This window comes from Pholis gunnellus, assembly GCF_910591455.1.
Source record: "Pholis gunnellus genome assembly, chromosome: 5".
Classification (NCBI taxonomy): Eukaryota; Metazoa; Chordata; class Actinopteri; order Perciformes; family Pholidae; genus Pholis; species Pholis gunnellus.
The window spans coordinates 14,011,892-14,034,350 of NC_136531.1; the positions used below are offsets into that span (position 1 = coordinate 14,011,892).

General features: G+C 41.5%; 1 protein-coding gene across 4 annotated transcripts in view; it reads left to right on the forward strand.

Annotated features, from left to right (window-relative positions):
• The window catches only part of LOC306695759 (high affinity choline transporter 1-like), a 29,309-nt gene that overhangs the window by 2,201 nt on the left and 4,649 nt on the right, over positions 1 to 22,459 (forward strand). Inside the window, exons 1-8 of one of the 4 annotated variants that reach the window (XM_079159095.1) lie at positions 7,065 to 7,430; positions 12,726 to 12,801; positions 13,391 to 13,599; positions 13,759 to 13,872; positions 15,065 to 15,220; positions 19,526 to 19,674; positions 20,822 to 20,965; positions 21,096 to 21,249. In XM_079159095.1, the coding sequence (XP_079015221.1) occupies positions 13,416 to 13,599; positions 13,759 to 13,872; positions 15,065 to 15,220; positions 19,526 to 19,674; positions 20,822 to 20,965; positions 21,096 to 21,249 (901 nt within the window). In that variant the 5' untranslated portion in view covers positions 7,065 to 7,430; positions 12,726 to 12,801; positions 13,391 to 13,415. Of the gene's footprint in view, positions 1 to 7,064; positions 7,431 to 12,725; positions 13,600 to 13,758; positions 13,873 to 15,064; positions 15,221 to 19,525; positions 19,675 to 20,821; positions 20,966 to 21,095; positions 21,250 to 22,459 lie in introns of those variants that run through there. The other 3 variants (XM_079159093.1, XM_079159094.1, XM_079159096.1) reach the window with 3 other exon arrangements.

The following is a 22,459-nucleotide window of genomic DNA, read 5'->3' on the forward strand; positions in this document are numbered from 1 at the left end:
ATGCTAAGATTACTGACTTGCTCATCTGATTGCCGTCATTGTGTGAGTGAGTGAGTGAGTGAGTGAGTGAGTGAGTGAGTGAGTGAGTGAGTGAGTGAGTGAGTGAGTGATTGAGTGAGTGAGTGAGTGTGTGTGTGTGTACCTGGCACCTGATCTATGTACTTTCCCCTCTATACAGCAAACATGTGATTACTTTCTTCACTCCGACGGACACAAATGAAAAGTTCGGAGGTGAGTCATTGGTCTATTTGGATCTGGTTATCCCAGTGTAGGTATAGTAGTCATACAGGTTGTATAGAGCCTAAAAAGGCCACTGAGTTTAAGGCAAACTTGATAATCTTCTTCAACGACTTTTTTGAAATTGTTGTCCTTTTTTGAAAAAAGTCCTGCTAGCTACTTTCGTTGGAAACGAGTTGGCAAGGAGGGAAGAGACAAAGAGCAGGTTCTGCCCACTATGCCCAGGATAGGATGAGCATTATGTCCCTGTGCTATTCAGCACAAAAACATTCACCAGATCCAATTCAAAACTAATCCCACTCTGACAATGAGGAATTAAAACAAAAGTCTCTTACAATATTGTCACACTTTTAATGCTCAGAGCATGGTGCACAGCAAGGTTTAGGTTGAAATGTGCACCCCGAAGGGAAGTTTTTCTACCTCTTTATACCTTGGCTTTGTCATCCCCACTGGTCGCTTCTTTCAGTTGGTATCTTGCATTTCTTTGTTGAAAAGACAAAGGGTTCATAAGCCTTCTGATCATCTTCTGATGACAGCCAGGTGGGCAACAATGCCTTAATTTAGTCAAAGGTTACATTGTACAGGATTCATCATGATCAAACATAAGAGAAGTTAACTTGTTTACATATGTGTGTTCTTCGGTTTGTATAGTGGAACCTAAAGGCTCAACTCAACAACACAAACACCTAGCATAATTATAGTGTAATAATATAGTATTATTGTATGAATTATTGTGATAATACAAATGCTTGTGTCATTCAAATCCAAAATAAATCAAACTCAAGCACAAAGGATATTGTATTATATTATAATATTGGTAAATTATTTTTAATACAAGCTGGCAGGAGAGACCAGGTTTGGCTGACCCAGCATTCCTGCTAGTCGGAACTAGAGCCTATTTTTCTGTCTCTTCCTGTTCTTGTTTTTTCTGAACTCTATGTCCCTTATCCTGAACTTGTCAGAATCTCGCTGTTAACAGTAAAACCTGTTTCGTCTTTTAAAACATGTTCCTGTTGCCTAATCATCTGCGTTTGTTGCAGCCTTTACTGAGTCTCAGCCTGACTCTGCATCTATCATATGTCCACCCCTCTCTTTGCTCCAGTCAATCTTTATTCTCAACCCGAGCCCTGGCTCTGATACTCGCTTCCTGTTGCCAACATTCTACCTCACTTCCAATTCTATCATGTGTGTTTGCCTGATTTGACCTGCCTGCCTGCTGACAGCTGCTGAAATGAGTTGTGGTTATCTGTATCCCACCTTGGACTTATGCTAAACGTTCGTCTTGAATCATTTAATTGGTGCCCAGTGTGGCATTACAGGTTCAGCTCTTTCTCTTTTCTAGAAGCAACCAATATTATCAATATGAAATTGTCTGATTATTCATTTAAGTATGAATTTGACATTGCTGGACAGATGTGGCAAATACATACAGAGAGGAAACACTTGCATGTTAATTAAGGCAAGCAAACATTATTTTTTTACTGTGTAGAAATAAAATAAAATTGGAATAAAGATTTTGAATAAAGATTTTTTTGTTTTCTCAGGTTTAAGGGCAAGCGAGAACACGTTTTGGATAATGAGTCATGTGGGCTTCAGCACAATGATCATCATTCAATCAACAGTATATTTAATTTTGTGCTATAGCAAAGACAGGCCTGAGCTCATTTCAGTTGTGAAAGAACCTGTCTGTACAAGTTATGTGTCTTCCCAGATAAGTGTACATATTGTTTGCTTTAGTGGTTTACAAGACATCACGAGAATGTGCATGCATGTGTGTGTACTTGTCTGTGTGTACGTACGTACGTATGTACATTCACTAAGATTGGACATTTAATCAATCAACAAACCAATATGGCTTCAAAACTGCCTCATTTCAGACAGTAATTGTGAATAAACATTAGTTTTGTTGTTACTTAGCAGACTAACAATCTGTGCTTGTGGTCTGTGTGGTTCATTAAAACAGGCTAACCACATCAACAATGTGGAGCTGTTAGCTGTAAACTGTGCTGGCCTGTTGACCTAAGTTCTTTAACATGAGTGCCCACTGAAAGGAAGACGCTTAGGCTTACCTAAAAAAAGTGCAAACACCGTAAGCTTTGCAACATGGTCTGTGGGCTGACATTTTATCATTTCATTTTCAAACTATCAGTGTCTTACTATCAGTCGCTGCTAATTCTTGCGGCAGCACTGTGTTGCGTTGTATGCACATCTTGGATTTTACAACTAGCTGCTGCGTTGTGCGTCCAACGTTGAACTTGAACTTTGTTCACTGCTGACCTTTTTCTCAGCACATCCAATTAGACTGCAACTGAGAAGCTGGAAAACAAAGAAAGCATCTCTTGGATAAGTAAATAACATGGAGTCAAGAATAAGTGTGTTTTGACATGCGACGAGCATTTGACAGAAAAAACTGGCTAAGCGGCAACAACCCTATTAGATGCATTGCCTGTGACTAAAGCAGAGTCTTTCTCTGCAATATTTCCATTCAATCGCTACATTACAAAGTAGCTCTACAACACTTTCCCCTGTGTGACAATCACGTAGGGCTCTGGGGTCTCATTGATAAAACAGTATGTAGGATCCACACTAAATGTTTGCGTATGTTCAAAGGAGGAAATGTACGTACGCCAAAACATATTCAGATTTATAAAACCTCGCGTACGCTGCCAGTGCGCAGTATCCTTTTATAAATCTCAAATCAACCTGTAAATGTGCGCAGCTGGTTCAGCCTTCCATCCCCCCCTCTACACTTCCACATTCAACCATAAATGGTCAATGCAAAGCACCTTATGGAAAAAGAACAAGAACAATTTGTTCAGAAATCTAACATCCAGACACTACCAGACAGTGGCGACTGGCCAATAGAGGGCCATGAGGCCTGGCCCCACCTTGAGCCACACAAAAAAAAACCGATGGAATGTACCCAGTAATATGTGTGAAATATGATATCTGCTCAAAATATATGCTTTTCCTGCTTGTCCTCTCCGCCTGTCTGCACAGCTCAGAACGCGCAGCTTGGGGCCAAATTGGCCCACAGGAGGCGGGTCTATGAAGCAGTTTAGCTAATTGCTGATTAAAGATAGAAATGAGTGACATACAATTGAGCCAATCAGCGTCCTCAAATAGATTCAGCTTTGGGCCAAAGTCGTTTGGGCCAAAGCTACGCGTTCTCATCAGGAGAAGTCTCTACAGGCGAGCACGAGCAATCACAATCAGACAGCAGACTAGCGGGAAAGGGAAGCAGTACATGCGAAGCTTCTCTAGTAGCTGTACCAAACAGGTTTGGCTAGCTGGATGCAGTCATGCTAATAACGTATTTAGCTTTTTAAAACAACGGGGACAGATCCAGCATGGACAGGTAGGGAGTGAGGGAGGAGGAGGTAAGGAAACATGAGAGAACTCTGTCAAGCTACATATTAGGCAAAGTGAACATCTTTTCTTCTACATAGTTGTCCTCAGTCTCATCTGCTTAACTTGGTCATGGAGGCATCACAATTTAATTGAGATGGTAAATTAACCGTGAAAAGTCATCATAGCTTATATCTATATATGTCTATATATGTGTGTGTGTTTTATATTATACTGAATATTATTATATTATATATATATACTGTGTATATATATATATATATATATTATACTGAATTCCCTGTGAGGGTGACTAAAGTAAGATGTCCTGACGTGTTTATCAAAGTGTTATTTACTGCTTTTTTCAAAGTTGGAATAAATGTTAAATATTTAACTGTAAAGTAGTAATGCGTGTTTGATACCTTAATTTTTTTTGCATTAAGATAAGATAGACTTTATTGTCCCGAAAGAAATTTGTCTTGGAAATATACATACAGTGTCTGCTGTTAAAACAATATAAGTAACATATTGCATACATACATTACATACACAGACTGTCGCCAGTCCACATACCCGCACACACAGTACCTACAGTACATGCAAAAGACCAACAAATAAATGTCACACCTGTACAACACACCTGTAGTGTATAGTTAAGATAATAAAAAATGAATAAAAAAATCGGTGTTGCAGTGGTTAAGCTCTGGCTAGCTTGCCATTTAGGGCTTTGATGGACAGGGGGGACAAAGGAGTTCTTAAAGCGGTTGAGCCTGCACTGGGGGACTCTGAAGCGTCTGCCTGAGGGAAGAAGCTGATATTCAGGGTGCAGGACATCAGTGGGGTCTGAGATAATCTTCTGGGCCTGTCTGATGATAGTTTCTGATGACAGCCTGGAGTGTGGGATGCTGTCTGACAGCCCATCATTTGCATGGCTCTTTGTGTTAGCCGGGTAATCTGGGCTTTCAGTTGTACACTGAGGTTGCCAAACCAGGCTGAGATGCCAAACTGCACGACGCTCTCAACTGTGGGGTGGTAGAAGAGAAGCAAGACTTTCTGGTTGAATCATACTGGGATGTTTGCTGAAATTGATTGGATGGCCCTACCTAGAAAATGTTCCACCAGCCACCACTGCAATCAGATAACCTTTCATCTCATGGATTGCTCAACTCCCCGAAAGCCTTTCTCTTGCTATTGCCAAACTGGTGACGGTAGTGATCTTCACGTATTTACTCGTTAAGCATTATGTCGTTAAGCAGTGACTGCGTGTCTGCGTGTTATTTGCGTGTTATTTGCGTGTCACTGCGTGTCTGCGTATTATTTGCGTGTCACTGCGTGTCTGCTTAACAACAGTTCCAAGCAGATTGGTTTATTGCTTCTATTTACATAAAAGAAAGATCCTGTTTGACTTGACAGGTCCTATAGAGCAAGAAACATGAGAAGTCAGACGTTCATAGGTTGAAAACAAGCCAACAGTTTTTCCATTGTAGATATCACCCCATGGAAAAGTGAACACTTAAAATGTCTCTAATACTCCTGTTAGTGTGCACACAACTACGAAACTACGGTAGGTTCGGTAGGTACAGTAGTCATTCAAAAAGAACAATTTGTTCAGAAATCTAACATCACTACCAGATAACCTTTCATCTCATGAATCCCTGTTGCTCAAATCCCCGAAGCCTTTCTCTTGCTATTTCAGCTTTTATTTTATTTCGATACCAAAGCGTTACTAATGTAGTTGGCATGGTGTGAGGGTACAATAACATGTTTCACTGAATTGGATTAATAAAGCGTGGAAGAACTAAAAGTCGTTCCGTTATTGGAAAACAGTTCTTACAGTACAGATAAGCCCCCATATTCAGAGGTGCAGACCAGTCGTCTCACTCTCACAGGACTGGTTCACCACAGTAACTGACAAATACCTTTAAAGGAACACAGAGTAACACCCAGGAACTCAGCCCCATCGCAAAGAAATAGCTCCTGTCAAGTTATGTTCTTAAACATGTGCACTTTCCACACTTCAGAAGGGTTTTGACTGGATCACTCAATAGTTAGTGTGGACAATTAGTGCAGGTAAAAAAACGTGCTTCCACCATCATATGATTTACAAACAGATAGAAAACATTACCGGACAATCAGTCATAAACAAACAACGATATTGTACAACAAAGGGTTAAATTATCGCCGTATCCACATGGGCTACAGATCCCCCGAGGGCTTGACGCTAACACGCACATACCAAACTGGTGACGGTAGTGATCTTCACGTATTTACTGTGACGCTGCGTGTCACTGCGTGTCTGCTTAACAACAGCTCCAGGCAGATTGGTTCCTCCCTGTTTATTAGAAGGAATACTCAGAATGTCCGTATATTATTTACTTTACTAACTGCTTTAAATATTATTGTATTTACAACTATCTTTTTCAGTCCTTTATATTGCTTCTATTTACATAAAAGAAAAATCCTGTTTGACTTGACAGGCATGAGAAGTCAGACGTTCATAGGTTGTAAGCAAGCCAACAGTTTTGCCATTGTAGATATAACCCCATGGAAAAGTAAACATTTAAAATGCCTCTAATACTCCTAGTGTGCACACAACTACGAAAGGTAGGTTCACATTTAACCTCGGTAGCCATGAGCTGCCCTGAGGTGACACGTCAGCATGTTTCTCTCTTGTTGCTTTCCCCAGTAGTCTGACAATAACAGTCACCTGGACCATGCAAAGAAGGCTTTGCAGCTGTCTCTAAATCAAGGCAGACTTTGATATACCTATGTCCAAAAATAAATCATTTTATACTGAGAAAGGTGCTCCTCTGCAAACACTTACATTGTTCTGTCTATATATAACCAGAGTCATGCCTATTTCTTAACTGCGACTACTGCTGCCCCTGTTTCTTTCCATGTGATTTACTAAATGCTTGATACACTGAACCATATGGACAGAACAAGCAAAGCTTTGTGGAACTCCTGGGCAAGGAGGTGGGGGTGTGCACGCCCACACTCACACACTAAAACTAAAACTGAAGAAAAAAAAAAAACGGGGACATTCTGCAAGAGGAGTTGTTTTTCTCCACGTGTTTTTCCATGTGTGTGAGGAACATCGTGGCTGTACAGTCACTGTGAAACACAGCAGATAGGTGAGAGACAGAGAGGTGCAGTCATTTCTGATTCGGAGTTTTCGAAGAGAGAGTTTTGATGAGAGACGCTGCAACCATTTGAAGACAGTGGGTAGGGACATTAAAAAGAAAAGACAGATGCTTCCAGAGAAGCGGAGTTGAACAGAGAAAGGAGGGGTTCTTAATGAGATGATCACAGTCAACAGGGGCTGGGTGTGCCCCACATGCTGAACACAGCTAATTGGCTGCACGCAGGAGCACTCATGCACTCACCAATCAGGTGGCAGTAGTCACTGCTTTCCCCTTCGTATACTGTCTGACCCTCCCACCTTGTGAGGTTTAAAACCAGGGGCCCACTGATTGCTGATTCTAGAGAGTTCTTAGCGTCCTTGTTGATAGCCTCGTGAGTTTTGAACATCAACTCAGACCGTTCTCCCTCTTTACTGTAGAGCACTTTGTTAAAAAACTGAAAAAAAACAAAAAAAAAACAGAATTAGACTTTTTGGCTTCTTAAGTGTGAGAGATTGAAGACCATCTGTTGTTGTTTTTTTTTGTGTTGCTTCCCATCTCTTGGCTAAACTTTTTCACTCCCCAACACCGTGGATGAGTGTCACGTCAATCTTGCTCCTCCTGGACTGAATTTATCACCTTGCCTATTCTCTGCCCTGTGAGAGTAGCCTCTGTTCCCTCTTCACATCATCACTAGGAACTGACACGTACAGTTAACCCTCGGTATGTATCCAGTCATTCAATATGCTCACTTGTGTTTCCTCTGCTCAGTTATTTTCCATGCTGTTTACTTCATGTGCAGTTCCACGGTTGTGCTTGTACAGTATGACTGTGCTTCTCTTTGAGAGGTCTATTTAAACTTGGTCAAATTCGGACACACTAAGTGAGATGCATGCCTGTCCTAGAAATAGCACTGAGGGGCACTGCATTGGAGCCAAATATGTTATTCTCGTGTCTATTCTGTGGCTACAGCTGTCTTCTTTTTTGTTTTCTCTCCATCAATAATAATGATAAGCTGTAATTTTCCACTGCACTGGTCGTAGACATAGCAGCGACTGAGTCACACTGCAGTCTAGATATTGTACTTAGTAGTATTAGGCTGACTTAGACGAATGGAAATATCTTTTATTTGCATTTTAATGATTACATCTTGTTTTGAAAAATCTATTTTTATTGAGATTTTGTGGTGATCACTAATGAAATGATAATTCAGAGTGATTGTATAGAATGCAGTGAGCGATTGCTGTCATTTCTCAGATGATTTTTTTCACTGCTGTATTTCCTGGCAGTTGTCCATGTGAAATAAAAACTCCCTTCACCTGACCACTGACTTCCTCAATGTCAAGTATTTCCTCCTCTCATAACTGCAATTATCACTGTCACTCTTAATCAGTCACCATGCCCGACCACATTAAAGAGCGCCTCGGGTGATTTAACAAATTGAGCGGCTCCCTCTAAGAGTTTAGCATTAATGTGTCCCTCTTTGCCTTTGATGGCCCCAATGTGTACTTTCAACAGATCCGCTTGTTGCCTGCCTCTATGTCCTGACTTTGTCAGAAATGGTGAAAGTTCATCTGTGTTTCAAGGGTACTCTTCTTTGTGACATCTAAAGCAGAAATCGGTCACAAACCACAATAATGTCCATTGACCTTGTACAGAAACATGTTACATTTTTGGCATAGTTTTAAATGTACAGATACTGTAGGTTTAGACGCAATGTTTTTCTCCCAAAGTCAACTTTTACAGCCAGTACTTAATATCCTTGATAGTTCTGTGCCTTGTAAAACCCACGTAGCAACAGTAATTACATGTGCTGTTTACAGAGACCACTGACACTCCTTAGTAGTTGTCTGGGTCATTGGTTTAGCTTTGTTTCAGTAGTTGCTTTCCAAGAAATGTGGGTGGGGGGGAACAAGGCAGATAAAGGCAGCTGCTAGTTTTCTTTTATGATCTCTGTTGGTCTTCTCACTTTCTCTCTCTCTCTCTCTGTGTCTCTCTCTCTCTCTCTCTCTCTGTCTCTGTCTCTCTCTGTCTCTGTGAAAGACAACATGCTTGTGTATGGCAAGGTCACATTTCACTGGTGCAATACATGGTGCAATACATCCACCTGAACTGTTATAGCCTCACAGCATGCGTGTCTGTGATTAGACACAAGTTGACTTGCAGTGAAAATCACCATTAACACTCAGTTCAGTGTTACCCGCTTATAGCACATGATAACGTCCCTCAATGCAAATTGCAGGTGATGCGAGTTCACAGCTGAGGCGGTCTGAACGGAAAAGTACTGAGAGGCAGGGACATGAGGTGTGTGCGTGTGTGTGTGTGTGAAAGAGTGTAGCTACGCCTGTGCCAAGAAGCACTTCTGCACCTGTATGAAAGAGATTACCACATAGAATAGAAGGACAGAGAGCGTGCTGATGACTAAGGCTCTCATTACAGAGGGAATCAATCCTGTAGCCTCCTTGCTTTCTCTCAGGCGTAGAGAGAGAGCAGGCCGTAGAGCTAGTACACAGTGACGCCAAAGGGTCAGACATTATTTAAAGAGGCACGACAGGAAAAGCAAGCGTTGGAGCGACATTATGCACTTGATAACAGGCCACCTATGCAAGACCAACTCATTCTCACACGAGTGTGTCAAATAATGCAGCTTGGTCAGTGGCATTACACTTCAAAACTATAACGCACTACCAGTTGGCAACCTCTGGAAATTAAGTGCAAAACACTCAAACGGCGACTTAACTGGTTCTGTTGGTTTGGCCCAGCCACACCCACTGACCATATATGGACTGTCTCTCTGTGTCAGTTACTCTGCCAGTAATGCCGCTGGTGGGCGCGTCGTGTACACACGTAATATGCTTCGGTGTCAGATGCCGAGGAGTACTGACCAAGCTGCGTTACTTGACGCCTTGGAGGGCAAATACCACGTTTTGAAAGCAAATGATTAACACAGACCTCTCAACCATGTCTGCATGATACATGCTCTGAAGGGGATCATAAACATACCTGCAAACTTGTCGCTTTACGGCAAAATTCGCCGTTTTTAATCAAAATATGTCATCGACGTGAATCGTGTAGATCCGTAGAGGGTTTTTTTGGGGGGGGGGGGGGGGGGGGGGGGGGGGGGTTAACTGGCCAGCCAACGTTTCTCAGATTGGAGTGAGACGAGGAGAAAAGGTGTTATGGTGATCTTCACAATAAATGTGACGTGTCGAGTCTTGGCCAATCAGCGTTAAGATGTCTACAGCGTCATCATTTTCCTCCGTTACAGTTTAAGTTCCGTTATGTTCCGTTACATTTCAGACTTGCTGGGTTAAGGGTAACGTTCACTGCATGCGGAACTCTGTTTGTTAACGTTCGTCATTGTCGCGATTCAGGAGTAAAAAAAATGTAACATGATGAAACATACAACCTCTTCCCCCCCCCCAACCTCACAAGGGCCCTGCAGTAATGAGAGAGGGTTAAGGTGCCTGTACCTTCATTTCAGCGGGTTGTTAATGCAGAGGTGTGTATAGATTACAGCTATTATTTTACTCTTGATACCCTACCTTAGCCAGAGTAGATTATCATTTTAATTTAAATAATTGAACTGGATTGAATGCATATTAATTGCCAGCTGTTCAACTAGAGCTGAAATACTGATTAATATTTAAAGTAAATATTGTCTTATAACTTAATTGTATTCTCTCCCCCGACCTCTTATGAGTTTGCAGGTATAAAGACACGACTGTGATGTGACATTGAGTGCAATGAGATCCTTAGAAAGACGACGGGGAGGAAAGTGTGTGTTTATGTGAGTGTTTACTGAAGGAGGGAATATATAATGGGACATTTCTTTCGACTGCAAAGTAGGTCAATAGGCGTGCATATCCCTATAGAGGGACCCCATGCCTCTCCCTGCTCTGTGAAATATCTTGCATGCTGTTACAAAGTGTGAGTGGGCTCACTAAAGTAGTCTGGACTGTGAAAATCCTACCAAGCTGAAAAGAACTGAGCATACAGTTAAGTTCACTTCTCTGTTCACTTCTCTGTCACCTGCCGCTCGTCTCCTAGAGGGGCGGGGCAGTGGAGAAACCCACGTGACACAGATACAGGAAACTGACACTCAGTAGGGTGTCTCCTTTCTGAACTGTCTCTGCTTTAACCTCTTGCTGGGAGTCTTATTACCCATGGCTAGCTAGCAAGCTAATTATTTTTCACAGTAGTTAAAGAACACAGAAAGTTAAAAAAAAAAGAGTGAATATAGGCCAAAAACATAGCTCTAAATGAATCATAATGACTGCTGGATTTGTGAAAGTAACTTATTATAGCACGTTAGCCAAAACCTCTTATTAGGCAGTAATATGTCAGGGCATGTCTATCTGTTACCATGTATTAGAGTTTTTCTGGCTCCAAATTGCTATTAGATTGATGGATGCAGCTTCAAGGAAATAATTAAATATTGCATAACAATTAAGGTGGGGACATCTGTTGTTCATGAATTCAGAAACGCTGTGTTCCTAAAGGGGAAATATCTCTGAAGCAACTCTCCCAGAAATTCCTGGGACTGAACGATTCCTTCTTGAAAAGTTCCTTTGTTTTACAAAATGAAAAAAAATACCAGCAGCCCACTTGGAATTCTGTCACCGCCCTGTTCCTCCCCGGGGAGGTTCAACACATTTATTGTGTTCTCAGAAGTATAGGCCACTGGTGGTTTTAGGGGTAGCTAGTCCCCCTCTAAAGTAACTGGAGGCTACTGCTTTTGTGTATCACAAAATGTAGCATATGTGTTTTCTGAGTAGGCTATTGCTTATTACCTGTCCGGCAATTATTCAACCAAGCACTGGTTGAGTATCAGACCTTTTGTTTGTTTGGGGTTGTCTCTACTTCCAGTCCAACTAGAAAAAAGTTTTTTGAGAATTACTGCTTTGATGCCAAGACATGCATGTCCCTACCCAACCTTAATTATGGAGCGTACTGGATGTGTTCAATGCATGTCAAATCGTGTCCCGCAAGCTTGTAGCTTGTATCGACAGCTGTCAGATCAATGTGGTGGAGTAAAACAAAAAATGAAGTAACTCTGAAATGTTCACAAAACAAACACTGTAGTACTGTAATGTGTGTATTACCATGAGCTAGAATGTTTTTCAGAATGTAGATCTTGGTTCTTTGAACCAATCAGGTTTTCACCAGTAAATATCCGTGCTGTACTCTAACATATAGAAGCAGTTTCAACCCCGCAGTTTCTGGTATGTAGAGGCTGCAACAATGTGTACACACACACACACACACACACACACACACACACACACACACACACACACACACACACACACACACACACACACACACACACACACACACACACACACACACACACACACACAAAAACAAGGTTTTCTTGCTTTTGCTGACTTTGGTGCAGAGGCAAGCAGCCTGTAACTCCCCCACCCATTCCTTCCATGCTCTCAGATAAGACACACACATTTGCCTCTTAGTCCTACCCATATTTTCAGTCCATTCCTTTCACAGACATTTCCTTTTTTTCCTCTCTCTCTTCTCCAAAGTCCTTATTATGCATTTTTTCTTCCTCGAGTGTTATGATCCAGACCAAAGCTCTTTGTATAACAAATGTTTTTCACTTCTTTTGGGTGGGGGCCATGGCTGCTATGTGTTTGTCACCATGAAAATGATGACTGTGTTTATGCGTTTCTGTTTATAATAAAGAAAAAGTTTTCTAAGAAACTGCCCTCCTATGATATTTTAGATAGAAAACGTGTCATGAGTCCCTCACATTTTCTTGACTGCATTAAAACACAGTTGATACAGTATATTCAACGTATGCCATGTGCAGAGATGTGGGTGCAAATAGGTGCAAACTATTAGTTGAAGATTAATTCTTTTTTTATCAGCCCAAAAGCTCATCTGATCTTTTAATCCTTTTTGAAAACGATCTGTCTAACAGTTTCAGTAACCGCACACACATAGGCACACATGTGTGCACACTAACGTGTTGTGTTCAATTCACAATGTTTGGGTTAGAAACTCGGGCTGCCCAACCACTGAAGACGGGGGACAACATCTGTCCGCCATCTTTGTCAGTGCTGCAAGTATGATGGTGAGATCTCTTTTCGCCTCTCTGACTCTTCATTCTGCCATCCCCCAAACACTTGCCTTCTTTTTTTTTTCTCTCCCTCCACCTCCCCCCTTCTCAACACCTTGTCTCCCCCCCATCTGCAAAGATGCACAGAGCTCATCCGCGATACTACTGCTCTTTCCTTTTTTTTTTACTGTAGCCTTTTCTTTATTTACTGTCTTTATTTTTAAGAAGACATAAGAGTTATTTTTTCTCCTTACTCAACTTCCTCGGTGCTTTGGTTTAAATACAAGCTGCTGGCTTCTATTTATTCTTGTTTATGATTTGCCACTTTTAGCTTTCTGCGTATGATGAATGTACCTTTTGATTGTCAGAATCATAGATGACAAGCAAACTTGCCTCCCCCCACACCCTTGCCCTACAGTCCTACAAATACTTTCTCTATAAAAAGTTAATGGAATATGTATTGTATTGTGGTTTTGTGCCTGCACTTTGAGTTGTATATCACAGTGAGTTAGACAAGCTTGGCAAACAACATTTGCATATTTCTTTTACCAGCTGTTAGCAATTCACGTCTTTTTTTCCCCTTCTTTTTCATGTCTCTCTACAGGAAACACACTCAGAAGTAGTTCAGGATGACTCTCAATGTGCCGGGTCTGGTGGTGATGGCGGGGTTCTACCTGCTGATCTTGGGTACGGGCATCTGGGCATCCATGCGTTCCAAGAAGGAGGAAAAGAAATGCACAGGAGACGGCCTGGAGATAACGCTTCTGGCCGGACGCAACATCAACTTGCTAGTCGGCATCTTTACTCTTACCGGTAAAGCAGTCAGAGGGAATTCAATCAGACTGATTATTTTCTTTCTGATATGTTCATGACATTAGATACTATAATTATTTATGTTAGAAAGAAAAATGCAAATGGCTACTGACATCTAGTGATTGTGTGTCTCAAGAAAAGTCGTTTGTCTCTCTGCAGCTACGTGGGTGGGTGGAGGCTTCATCCTCGGTATAGCTGAGGCAACATACAACCCAACACTAGGTGCGGTATGGGCTCTCATGCCTGTGCCATATGTCCTGACCTTCTTCTTAGGTGAGTATAACCTCTGACCCGCAGGCTTTGACCATGAACCCTGCACACACACTCACACACACACACACAATTACTACTGTCTATATCTTACTGATTGTAATAAGGGATACAACTGTGCTGATGAAATAGAGATGAACTTTATGCAGCCTAACATAAATAGTCTTCTACACAAGGCATAGTGGCCTTGAATGCAGGGTCGGAAATGAACACCTGCAAGCACCAGTAAATTGCCACACATGCTGGTAGCATTCACACACTGGTAAGCTTCACTTAAATACAGATATAGATTCTTTTTGAGAGGTCAGGACTCAGTATTGGAAGAGGAAAGATTGTTGTTGTCAACATTTGACATTCAGTGCATACCTTATTTTACACGAATGAAAGTATAATGACACTCAGGCAATTGGAATTAGATTTTAACAACAAGCACAAGTGTGCATTGGATTATTGTTTTCATCATAATTCATCAAGAGAGTACATTAACCATTTCAGTGAAAACTCTAAAATTAAGTTTCTACACACAACTAACAAGATACAACATTAAATTGAACTTCACAGACTTCTGTCTCGAGCTGAAGCGTTGTAGACCAGTAAGGTAGCGGCCATGGCCCCAGCTCCCATCTGGCTGCACGCACCATTAAATGGGTCGCTCAAGTTAAAAATAGGACCATGAGAAATCAGTTCAGGATTGTAACTTGAGGCAACAGGTGCAAAGGGACAGTTCCCTCAGAGACTTACATTGCCCGCTCCTGAATTCATCAAATCGACAATCTCAATGTGCTGTCTGTGAGCATTTGAAACTAAATCATCAGCGCTGCAGTCCCAATGTCCCAATGGCCTTCATGGTATGAGAGTAATAGGAAATGGAAACTCCAATGTCCCTGATCAGGAAATAAAGACAACATTTCCTGACGCCAAGTAGACCCAGCTTCAGCTGAAGGTGTTTATTGTGTTATTTGAAGGGAAAGTTGTTCTTGTTTTTCACACACACACACACACACACACACACACACACACACACACACACACACACACACACACACACACACACACACACACTTGTTCTTTCACTCTCTTGCTGACCCTCTTCCTCTTTGTCCCTTCCCTCTCATTGGGATTTTAAATGATAGAAAGATCATCATTTGAAGAGAGAGATTATCATTCTATGCTAATCCCTTCCTTCCTGCTCCAGGTGGGTTTTTCTTTGCCAAGCCTATGAGAGAGAACAAGTATCTGACAATGATGGACCCCTTCCAACAGAAATATGGGAACGTTCTGAGCACTGCACTGATCTTTCCCGCACTGGTGGCTGATGTCCTGTGGGTGGCACGCACACTCGTCAGCCTGGGTAAGTTACTTCACTCTGTAAATCTCTCTGGTAATATAATACTACTAAATTACTTACATACTTATGCAATCATGTAGGCAACCACAGGTCTGAGTACACAATGTACACAGACACCAGAGTAGACTATATGTTGATGGTTGGTGCTTTTTTGGCTCCGCACTGTGGATTACTGCAAGAAAGCATGTGAAAAGAATAGAAGTACCACCTGACAATAAATAATACAAATGACCACCTCAAACTACAGCTTGCCTTTAAAGGCCTTTTTACACTGGGAATGTAAATGTAAACAAAAAAATTGATAATGTGGAATTTTAGTAAGTACATTTTCCCGTTCAAACCATATATTCACGATGCAGGCATTCCACCGAAAACTTTAAGTTTCGCAACATCAGACAATCCACGGTGCATAAGTGTTTTTACTATAATAAACTCACATTCAACTCTACACACTGGGGAGGGGCTATGTGGTTGCATTTTCTATTGGTGGCGCCAAAGAAGCATGTTATTGTAATGAGTGTAAATGCTGAGCTTTATTGCACTGTTTTTCATCATTCATGACTGAATCATATGGAGCATATGTGTTGATTAGTATGTGTTACGTCCACGTGTTTTGCTTCTGTTTGATGGAATGAATATAACCCAGTTTTCAAACATACTGAATTCAAACTCAAAAACAATCGCCTCAAAGTCATTGTATAATACACGTTTTCTTTAACTCACCAAGCTTTCTGCCTGGTTAGCAGTGGGTTAGTTGAGGTACAGCACTGTGTGCACTGGTAGTTGCATTAGCTGTTAGTTGTTAGCCAAACACACCAAGGGTCAGCAATGCACTCAGCTGTGCTATCAATAGCGGCCCATACCGGCCGGGGGCCGGTTAAGAGTAGTGAGTGAGGAGTAAACAGACGTGGCGGTATCAAACAGGCAACAAAAGGAAGTGTGAGTCACCCCAACCCAGAGTTCCTTGATTTTGCAGCCATAACTGGGCAACCAAAATATTTGCTGCAGCAGATGCAAGATTAGCTGTGGACAGACACAATAGTGCACACTCACTCACTGACGCAGGCATGCAGATAAGATAGATAATAACAGGCCTTGTATTAATTTGGGCTGTACTGACTAGTTCGAAGCTGTAAATCCAACTTCTGTTTTCTCTCTCTCTCTCTCTCTCTCTCTCTCTCTCTCTCTCTCTCTCTCTCTCTCTCTCTCTCTCTCTCTCTCTCACATACACAGGGCTAGTCCAAAAAACTAATTTATTGAAAACAGATAAATGTAGCCCAATCATTTCCTGAATTCACTTGTTTTTATCTCACTAAATATTATCCTTCAAACTATATTTTTGGGCGTTTAGCCATTCAAAAACACAATTTTCATTGCGGTCCAAAAATAGTTGACTCTCCTGGCTGGCACAAGCAGCAATATAACAGCCCCATAAATTACATTTATATAACCACCACAACACTAAATAATGTTTTCCCCATTTTTATAGGTTGATGACATTATAAAATATGCCGACAAACATTTGAAGCTTCATCCGAAAACATCAAATGTCAAAAACGCGATATTCTGTAAAACCTTAATATTAATTGATATAACGCTATCACTTATCCTGTATGGTCAGGTTTCATAGTAATTCATGTAATTTCTGACACGTATTATGTCCATAGCAACAACATTGGGAGTCTTGAAGTTGTTTTGGTTGGTCATTAGCAAACGGTCAATTGAGCGACTGTCTTACTGGTATAAAATAAAAACATAATTATAAACACAAACAGGGTCAGCCACCATCCGTGGATTATTATTATTATTATGTGGGATTATTGTAGTGTAGTTTGGAAAATTGTTTTAGGTGACAAGATTGCTTATTTGAAGATTAAAGTGGCCTTGTTGTTTGTGTCTCTAGTCTGTAAGTGATAATATAACCGTGTTTGTTTCTGTGCTTTTATAGTGCACACAAGTGTGCAGTAGCTCTGCAGCGTGAATGTGTATACGTAATGTTTTCTTGTGTGTGTTTTTAATACTGTTTTCTTTTCCAGTCTTTTTTGAAAAGGGGGGTTAAACATCGAGCAGCCTGTTGATTGTGAAAGGTGATCAATTACTCAAACCAGATTGTTATCATTTGTCATTAGAGTCATCAGATTTGTTTTGCTATTGTTTGTGCCAGGGCTCTAACTGATTGACAGAGGGAACGCACACTGAATTGACATGATGATCCTTTAAGCCTTTTTAAACTCGAAGGGAAACAGTGAAATCCATTGACAGTGTTTGAGTCACCAAGGTAGCACTGTATGCTGTATGACGCTCCACAAAAGGACTGGTTGGGAGGCAGGAATGTCCCAAACCTATTAAACCAATATAGAACCAGAGGACCCCTCACTCCTCAGTAAAACCTCCTGTCGTTGTTTCTGGGACAGTTATGCTTTCATCCCCGACGAGCACTTTGCACACACGCACATAAACACTTGACACTCCAGAGAGTGCACTGAGCGTTTGACCCACGGGAGTTGTTGCTGGGAGACTGTTTGTTTATGTGAGTGTGTATGTGTAGTATAAACTGAGCTTCAGGTCTGCTTGAGTGTGTGTGTGTGTGTGTGTGTGTGTGTGTGTGTGTGTGTGTGTGTGTGTGTGTGTGTGTGTGTGTGTGTGTGTGTGTGTGTGTGTGTGTGTGTGTGTGTGCGTGTGCGTGTGCGCGCGTGCGCGTGGGCATGTGCGTACACACTTCCCAAAAAAGGTCAAATTTCTTCTGGGAAAGAATCAGGGACAGAACAGACAGGCTGCAAATGGTATGTTTGTGTTGGTTGTGCATGCACGCACATGCATGAGTAGTATGAAGGTGGGACATGGATCTAAAAATAACACAGGGGTATTTAGGCAGCTCTTTCTCTCTGTCAATCCCCATCCAATTTCTAATTTAGCATGGATGGGAACATCACAGCTCAGCACAGAACAGATAGGGATACAGTGCCCTGTGGGGTCTGGATGCATATCCAGATATATCCAGATCAGGTTGAGATGTAGTAGAGATGGATTCCAGTTTATTTAATTAATACATAATACAACAGTAAACAAAACACAGCAACCCAACACAGCAAAAACTTGTAATGACAACAAGTTCAAAATAAAAGTTGTGAATATGACCTAAAGGGTGAAAAACATTAGGTAACTGTCATTCAATGTAATGTATCTGTATTCAGTGCTTACCTAAAAAAAAAAAAAGTGTGAACAGGTGGTGAGTATCTGTGGGACCTAATATCTTGTTGTAATGGCAATTGAGTGATGGGTTAGTCTGTCTGCAGGGTAAAGAAACATCAACAAACTAATTTAGTTAATATGATAAAGCAGCCGATAAATGATATGGTGACAAATTTTCCCGGGTAATACATTTGATTTAAAAAATGTCAAACACATGGGGGGGGGGGAAAGGACAAACTGAAAACTGTGAAATATGCGTTGTCAAGATGATGCAGAGACGGGGTGGTTTAGGGGGGGGTGAGGGGTCAGCAGGGTGGTAAGTCGCGCTCGATGGTGCCGATCTGACACTTTTTATGTTTAAGGGCATTGTTGTGTGTGGCTGCAGGCTGCGGCTGGGGAGACCCTGGCAATGTGGGAGAAGAGCTGGCGAAGGTAGTGTCGTTTTGCTTGCCTTGTTTGAGTAACAAGATGTCTTCTTTTATTATTCACTTGTCTATCTCTACTTATACGTGTTTTACATATTTGTTTCACTACTTGAAGACACTTCTCTTTACCTTCTGCTTGATTTTGTTTACTTAATTAAGAATTATCAGTATTAGGGTGATAATTCATCTAAGAGGGTGAAAAGGCATATTTTGGAGTCACAATCAATAGGCTGCTTCTGTTATGTGTTTCTGTACAGTTGTTTTTGTTACAATTTTATCATTTTATGTTGGCTTGTTGCTTTGTCTAAGCTCTTGGGTGCTTTTTAAAAGTTTAACTAAAGCCTCCCATGCTGAAGTGTCGCTTTATTATTGATTTCAATAATTTGTGTATTTGTGTTTTTTGGGAAAAAACTGCATTAAGATATGAAAAGTAAAACAAGACAATAGCATTGCCTAGCGTCTTTAGTATAAGTACATACAAGTGGATGCATGTATAATGCGTGTCTGTGTGAGAGGGAAATTATTTAAAAGCCTGAAAGAGATTGAGAACTTAATAAAACACGCAATTTAACTATCACAGCAAGCAGTTGCATGTATCTGTAGCAACCAAAGCCTGTACATTAGACAACTTGGTGTAAGACTTTTTGTCTGTCGGCCCTCCGATGCTCATCGCTCTGTTGTGTTGCTCCAGGTGGAACTATGAGTGTGATCCTGGACCTGCCGTACGTCTACTCCATCATCCTCTCCTCAGTGGTGGCGATGGTCTACACACTGCTCGGGGGGCTCTACTCTGTGGCCTACACAGACGTGATCCAGCTCATCCTCATCTTTATCAGTCTGGTGCGTAACATCTAGCTATTGACCTGTTCACACAGCACCATCTTGAACAATCAGGGAGGGTTAACCTCATAGCTCCAGCTTCATTCTTCTATTGAATGATGAACATCATGCAAGTATCCTATTACTCACTCAACTACATTGTAGTAACAAGTTCATGAAAGAAGACAGAGGGATCACATTTTCTGCAGAGCTAGCTGATATGCTAGCTGATTAATTTACCTGCTAAATTAAAGCATGTACTGATTTCATTAGCTTATTCAATTACAGCCCCAGTTACATGTGTCATACCCCACAGCTCAAGCGTGTCCCAGCCTTCATTCAATGGCTGTGGCCACAACAGCTACCGTTAGCATCAAATTCGGGGTCTGATTAGTTTATGTATTGAGACGTTAACGTTAGCTTGTTAGACATTCTCTGTCTGGATCGTTTTTTGTTGTGTGGAGTGGACACTGGCACTATTTAGGAGGAAAGTCATTGGTCCTCATTCACTAAACCTGAATACAGGAATGTTGCTGGTCCATTGGCTCAGCCCAAAGACTGAAAACTGTGGGAAATGGCTAGCCTGGCTCTGTACCAAGATAACGTCATAGCGATCTATTTTTACATCTCACAAAAAGGGAAGATGGCAATGCTGATAATTTACACTGGACCATAGTTGCACGCAGATTTTCCCCATTCCTGCACCACATTTCTGCATCGCACTGGTGAGAAACGGCTTTAAAGCTGCACCCATTTGTTGTATAGACAGTTCCTTAGCCTAAGAAATGTGTTCTTAACATTAGAATTAGTGGTTGACAAAATAATCTCCCCAAAAAGGCTTAGCTGCTGGAGCTTTCAATCACTTCACATGATCTTTACCGGCAGCAGTTTGCCCAATTGTAGATGTTCAAATTAATTTCTTTAAAGACTTCTTGTCCGTGTTGACTTAAAAGTTGAGCTTCATGAGTTCCATGAAATTCCATGAAAACTGCTCATTATTACACCCGCTGATAAAGAGCATGTGATATGATTGAAAAGAGGGAGTTTTGGATCAGTATGATGTGTGTAAAGTTAATCATTGTGTAGTATATGTGTGCTGTGCAGCATTCAGAAACTGAGTGCTGAGCCCAAAATCGGATTAGCTGAATCCTTGTGTTTGTGTTTACAGTGGGTGTGTGTTCCTTTCCTGTTGACCAACCCTCACTCTATGGACATCTCAGCGACGGCCTACAACGAGACCTTTCAGGCTCCCTGGGTCGGCACGGTGGAGTTCGATGAGGCCGGCAAGTGGTTTGATGACTTCATGTTGTTGGTGAGTGGGCTTGTTATTGCATTTGATGAGCCAACAAAAGCCAAGGCCATGAGAGGATTGTTCCTTTTTGTCCTGCACTGCTGTGCAAACTGATTCCTGTCTTCATGTCTGAACGTTGTGTTTGTGCCAGGCTCTGGGCGGTTTGGCCTATCAGGCGTTCTACCAAAGAATCCTGTCCGCCTCATCTTACACCCAGGCTCAAGTGACCTGCTACGCCTCTTCAGGCTTCTGCCTGGTGCTGGGTATCCCCTCCATTCTGGTGGGGGCTGTGGCTGCCTCTACAGGTACACACTCTTCACTTACAGCCCCGGAATATTCTTAAGTCTGCTTTCATTTTCAAGGTTCAAGGTTAATTTATTGTCGTTGTACGGCACAGGGTAGCACAATAAAATGCAGTTGTAGTTGGGTTTTGCTACGTAAAAGAAAAAAGAGGAAAGAAGCTGCTCTGAAGTCTGGTGGTAAAGCAGCTTATATTTCTGTCTCTTTTACCAGATGGCAGCAGGGTGAACAGGCTGTGGCTGGTGGGGGTCATGTCTTTTAATATCTTTTGGGCTTTTCGCAGGCACCTCTTGTCACCAATATCAATGATGCTCGGAGAAGGGTACCAAAGATGTTTCAGACGGTCTTAATCACCCGCTCTAGAGCCCTTCTGTCCTAGGCCGTGCACATCCATGCCAGTTTGCCAGTTTGTCTAGTCAGGATGCTTTCTATTGCTCCTGTGTAAAAGTTGACAAGAACTTGGCACTGGAGCTTTGCCATCTTAAGTTTCCTTAATAAATACAGCCATTCATGATGGAGATGTGTGATGACAATGTCAGGTTGTTTGTGATGCTGATTCCCAGGACTTCAGCTCCATTGATGTAGACAGTGGTTTGTGTTCTTTCGCTTATTTGTATTTTTTCACTCTGCAAGATATGAAATCTCATGTCTCATCCGGCCGATGATTATGGTGTCGTTTTCATTTAAATGAATCAGAATTTATACATTTCTGATAGAACAATTCACTCGAGCCGTGGTAAAAATCATTAATCACAGGAGATTTATTCTTGCAAGAAGGAACAGAGTTGAAACACATACAGTATACATGGTTCAAGGCTGCTCGGGGATCTGTCTCCGAGTCTCTGATATATATACTAAGTAAACAACATGCAGTGGACTGGCACAGAGTAATTGACGTCACAAAAGGATAACACATACGAATTGCCTTCATACAGTATCTGGACACTGTAACAATTTGTTCTAGTCCAAAGGTCACCTTTATCGAAATCAGGATGTCATGGTTGCAAATCAGCTCTGCGTAAGTAAGTGTTCTTCTTAGGAGACAGCTGATACTTCGATAGACAAAACAGCTGCTGAAGACCATGGTGTCCCAGACAAGGACACAGGCTTTAAACACGTACAGTGGATAACAGTATAACATTCCTTAATCACGTAAACGCATACTAATTAGTCATTTAGATTTTTCCTAACAATTTCTTTTCATCAATTAAGATC